Consider the following 4963-nt stretch of genomic DNA (forward strand, 5'->3'; position numbering starts at 1 on the left):
GACATAAATTTATGGGGGAAAAGGAGGATAGATAAAATAACTTGTGTGGGAAAAATTGGGTGCTTATGGGGTTTTTGTAGGTTCCCCTTATGGGATTAGGAAAAGGTAATTGAGCTCAAACTAGAAATCCTTTTCTAAACTTAAAAGTGTTTGGGTTCCTTAAACCCAATTAAGAATCCTCTTCCAAATCCAAAAAGTGTTTCAAACATTCCACATATCTTTTAAAGCAGGACTTAATAAAATATTAAACTTCTTTAAATCATTAAAATACTAAAATATACATTAATATAACTATACATTATAATATATTTATAAATTTTATAAATTTATGGGGGATTGCTGTCTACCCCTCCTAAAAGAAGTTTCGTCCCAATCTTGCACGCATGTAGCTTTAAAGTGATGATTAATTAGTACCCTTTCACTCTCTCACCAATCTTGCACGCATGTAGCTTTAAAGTGATGATTAAAGTGATAATCTTTCTCACCTTTATTATTTCATTGATTTTCTGTTCCGCATTAATCAAACTACAACACCCTATTTCCTAACACATTCTTATACAACTACAGCAAGATATGGTCTAGCATGTGATGTCACCACTGACGCATTATAAGAAACTAGTCTCAATCATTATGTTAGTCTTACAAAATAATCCTCTTTATCATATGCATATGTGGTTCTTTTAAAATAACCTGTTTCTCATCAAGTAAAAGTATTTGATAGAAAAATGCGACCCACTGTATCATCTACCCTTTAATGTTTCTTATATTCTTTCATGGATTCCCTATATTTTTTGTTATCTTTCAAACTAATATAGTGACTAGTCTACTTGTCACTGTATTGGCGTGGGTGTCTGGTGGGCTCGGGGGGCACAAGACTAGTAGATAATCAGGGAATGAGAAATAATTCCTATCCCAAATGTTGGTACTCCACCCCAAAAAGTAGCCAATGAAAGAAAAGTTACTCCCTCTGTCTTTTTTTATTTGCTACAAGCACTTTTTCACAAAGACCAAGGAAAAGGGTGGGGACCACTGTACAGTGGGTGTACAGTGGGTGTGCAGTGGGTGTTTTGAAGAAAAGTAATTGTGGTTAATTAAGTTGTGAAAAAGCAGATTAGAAGGCAAAAAAAAGAGTTGGCCCACATTTTTTTTAAGGTAGGCGCCACTTTTATAGAAAGAGGGATTTCATTTCCCTCCAAAATTTTTATACAAGCAATACAACTAATTAAAATATTCTGTTACAATTATACAACCAAAGGGAACAAAAATTTTCCCTCCAAAATTTTAAAGGTAGATTACATAACAGGTATTGAAATTTTACCCGAAAATTCGAACTTAAGGGGGAATTGAATTTTCCCCCTAAAAACATGAAAAAAATCCTAACAAATTGTGGACTATATATACACAACCACTTTTACACTTGCATTTATTATTTTCACCACTTCCATCAACATAACCAAACAGACCAACCAGCAGCCAGCCACCACCACCATCAAAGACACCAACCAGCAGCTTAAACCACCATAAAAAGCACCCCAGTAGCCATTTCCTTGGGGGGGGGGTTTGGGTAGATTAACTCTCAGAGCAAAATCATCATAGAGTTTTATACAAGCCATTTCTGATTTCATAGCTTCACTTGAGGAAAGTGTGGAAGCTTTCTCAGCTTGAACATGTCTAATTTGGTGCATGTGGATGAGAAATGGTTTTGCATGAGCAAAATTTCTCAAAGGTACTACCTAGCTCCTGGTGAAGCAGAGCCATATAGAAGATGCAAAAGCAAGAGGTTCATTGTCAAAGTGATGTTCATAGCTGCACTAGCAAGGCCACACATAGCACCAAGTGGAGAGGTCAGTTTTGATGGGAAGATAGGAATCTTCCCATTCATAGAAGAGGTGGCAGCAAAGAGGTCAAGTTGTAACAGAGATGCTGGGGTGATTGAAACCAAAGCTCAATTAAGCATCACAAAAGATGTCATAAGGGAGAAACTCATAAAGCACATACTGCCATCTATAAGAAACAAGTGGCCAGATAATGGATGCAAGCAAATATGGATTGTCCAAGACAATGCAAGGCCACACATAGCAAGTACTGATGAGCAGTTCATGTTGGAAGCACAAAAAGATGGTTTTGATATCCGATTAATCAATCAGCCAGCACAGTCACCAGATATGAATGTGTTAGATCTTGGTTTTTTTAATGCAATTCAAACCTTAAAAGATCAAATAGCACCTAGGAGTGTGAAACAGTTGGTGAAGGCAGTGAACAAGGCATTTGACAACTATGATCCTAAGCTATGCAATCACATTTGGTTAACTCTACAACAAGTGATGAAGGAGACTCTAATAGTTAAGGGTAACAACAATTACCACATACCACATATGGGGAAGAAATCACTTGAGAGGAGGGGTGAGTTACCAACAAGTATTGTCATTAGCCCACAATTAGTAGAAGAGAGCAGAAAATGGGCAGAAGAAGGTCATCTTGAAGATGATCAAGAAGAAGCAAACTATGGGGATGAAGATTCAGATAATGGTATTGGGATAATATAAAGCAAAAACAGCAAGCAATGGGCATTTGAAGGCCAATTTTTTGGGCATTAGAGTGCAAGAACATTTTGTAAGTAAAATACAACATATATAGGTTGTTAAACATTTTGTATATGTAGTTAAAAACATTTTGTACTAAATCTTACATTTATAATATGTAAACATCTTGGGTTATGTTAAGTTAAAAAAATAAAACACTTGATATAACATCCATAAAAAAACAGTTAGTAAAAATAAAAGTTCAAGTTTAGTTAGGTTTACAAAAACTGTAGTGCAAAAAACAGTTAGTAAAAAAATAAGTTCATGTGAGGTTAAGAACAAAAAACAGGGTATCATTGTATCAAACAAATGATCGAGAAAAAAAGAAAATCAAATTGAACATTGTTTCACAAAAACTTCAATTAGATTTCATTTTTTTCTCAATCATATTTAAGACAAAATGATAATGAAGGCCAATTTCAATAAAACACAGATCAAGGCATGATTTAAGTTCCTCTCAAGGAGTCCCCACTCATCCATATTACTCAACACATGCTATTAAAAGAGGAAAAGTTGAAAAGAAGAGCACAAAAAATTGGTGGCAACATGAGTATACTGGTCTTAAAAGGCATAATGTCCTTAGTTAAATCATCTGACCTCATTCATCATTGAGGAACATAGTGCACCTCTCATGTAAACTTTTATATGTCATTAAAACTAAATTGGACAGCCAAACAAAAACCAAAATATAACACAAATGCCTCATCAATTCTTTATACTACAATTCTATTCATTTTACCACTGATTAAATGCAAAATGGAGTAACAATTTGGATGTAACATCCTATTTCATCATAGAGGATCACACCAACACACACACAAATAAAGGCAAATGAACATATATATAACAAAATATCATATAAACAGAACTAATCAAGGGTAAAATGCACAAGTTTTAACAAATCAAGGCAAACTATCATATAAACAGAACAAGTCAAGGCTTAAATGAACATGTTTTAACAAATCAAGGCAAATATCATATAAACAGAACAATAAGGCTAAATGAACATTTTTAACAGATCAAGGCAAAATATCATATAAACAGAACTAATGAAGGCTAAAATCAACATGTTTTAATAAATCAAGGCAAAATATCATATAAACAGAACAATTCAAGGATTAAATGAACATGTTTTAACAAATCAAGGCAAAAAATCATATACACAGACAATGAAGGCTAAATAATAACATGTTTTAACAATCAAGGCAAAATATCATATAAACAGAACAATGAAGGCTAAAAATAACATGTTTTAACAAATCAAGGCAAAATATCATATAAACAGAACAATCAAGGATAAATGAACATGTTTTAACAAATCAAGGAAACATATATCATATAAACAGAACAATAAGGCTAAAATAACATTTTTAACAGATCAAGGCAAAATATCATATAAACAGAACAATAAGGCTAAAATAACATGTTTTAACAAATCAAGGCAAATATCATATAAACAGAACAATTCAAGGATAAATGAACATGTTTTAACAATCAAGGCAAAATATCATATAAACAGAACCTAATGAAGGCTAAAATAACATGTTTTAACAGATCAAGGCAAAATATCATATAAACAGAACAATGAAGGCTAAAATAACATGTTTTAACAATCAAGGCAAAATATCATATAAACAGAACAATCAAGGCTAAAATGAACATGTTTAACAGATCAAGCAAAATATCATATAAACAGACCTAATGAAGGCTAAAATCAACATATATATACAGATCAAGGCAAAATATCATATAAACAGAACTAATGAAGGCTAAAATCAACATGTTTTAACAAATCAAGGCAACATATCATATAAAGAGAACAACTCAAGGCTAAAATGAACATGTTCTAACAGATCAAGTGAAAATATCATATAAACAGACCTAATGAAGGCTAAAATCAACATATATATACAGATCAAGGCAAAATATCATATAAACAGAACAACTCAAGGCTTAAATGAACATGTTTTAACAGATCAAGTGAAAATATCATATAAACAGAACAACTCAAGGCAAAATAAACAGAAATTAAACAAATCAAGGCAAAATAAACAGAAATTAAACAAATCAAGGCAAAATAAACAAGTTTTTAAACAGATCGAGGCATAAACAACATGCGTATAAACAAATCGAGGCTAAAACATGAAAAAAACACAAAAACCTAAACATGCAATCTAATCAAACGCAACCCCACAGGCAAAGCATGTTAAAAAAACTTCCTAAAATTTTAAAAACAAAGATTTAAGTTAAGGAGTGGACCGATCTGAGTCAAAATTTGAAAGGGGACTCTCCGAAACCATTTCGAGATGGTTTTTAACCAAGAGAGGTAAGCTCGCCATGATTTAAAGCCTTCCGGAGGTGGATCTTCCAAGTTTTCAGGT

The 4963-nt window shown here is 32.8% G+C and overlaps 1 protein-coding gene across 1 annotated transcript; it reads left to right on the plus strand.

Annotated features, from left to right (window-relative positions):
- Window positions 1-1667: 1667 nt before the first annotated feature.
- Window positions 1668-2546, plus strand: LOC125492888 (uncharacterized). The gene has a single exon (XM_048635628.1). The coding sequence runs from the start codon at window positions 1668-1670 to the stop codon at window positions 2544-2546; it is 879 nt and encodes a 292-aa protein (XP_048491585.1).
- Window positions 2547-4963: the final 2417 nt, after the last annotated feature.

The sequence above is a fragment of the Beta vulgaris genome, chromosome 8 (assembly GCF_026745355.1).
Source record: "Beta vulgaris subsp. vulgaris cultivar EL10 chromosome 8, EL10.2, whole genome shotgun sequence".
In the NCBI taxonomy this organism is placed as follows: Eukaryota; Viridiplantae; Streptophyta; class Magnoliopsida; order Caryophyllales; family Amaranthaceae; genus Beta; species Beta vulgaris.

Coding starts and splice junctions, on each gene's coding strand:
- LOC125492888 (XM_048635628.1), top strand. CDS start 1,668: ATGTCTAATTTGGTGCATGTGGATGAGAAATGGTTTTGCATGAGCAAA.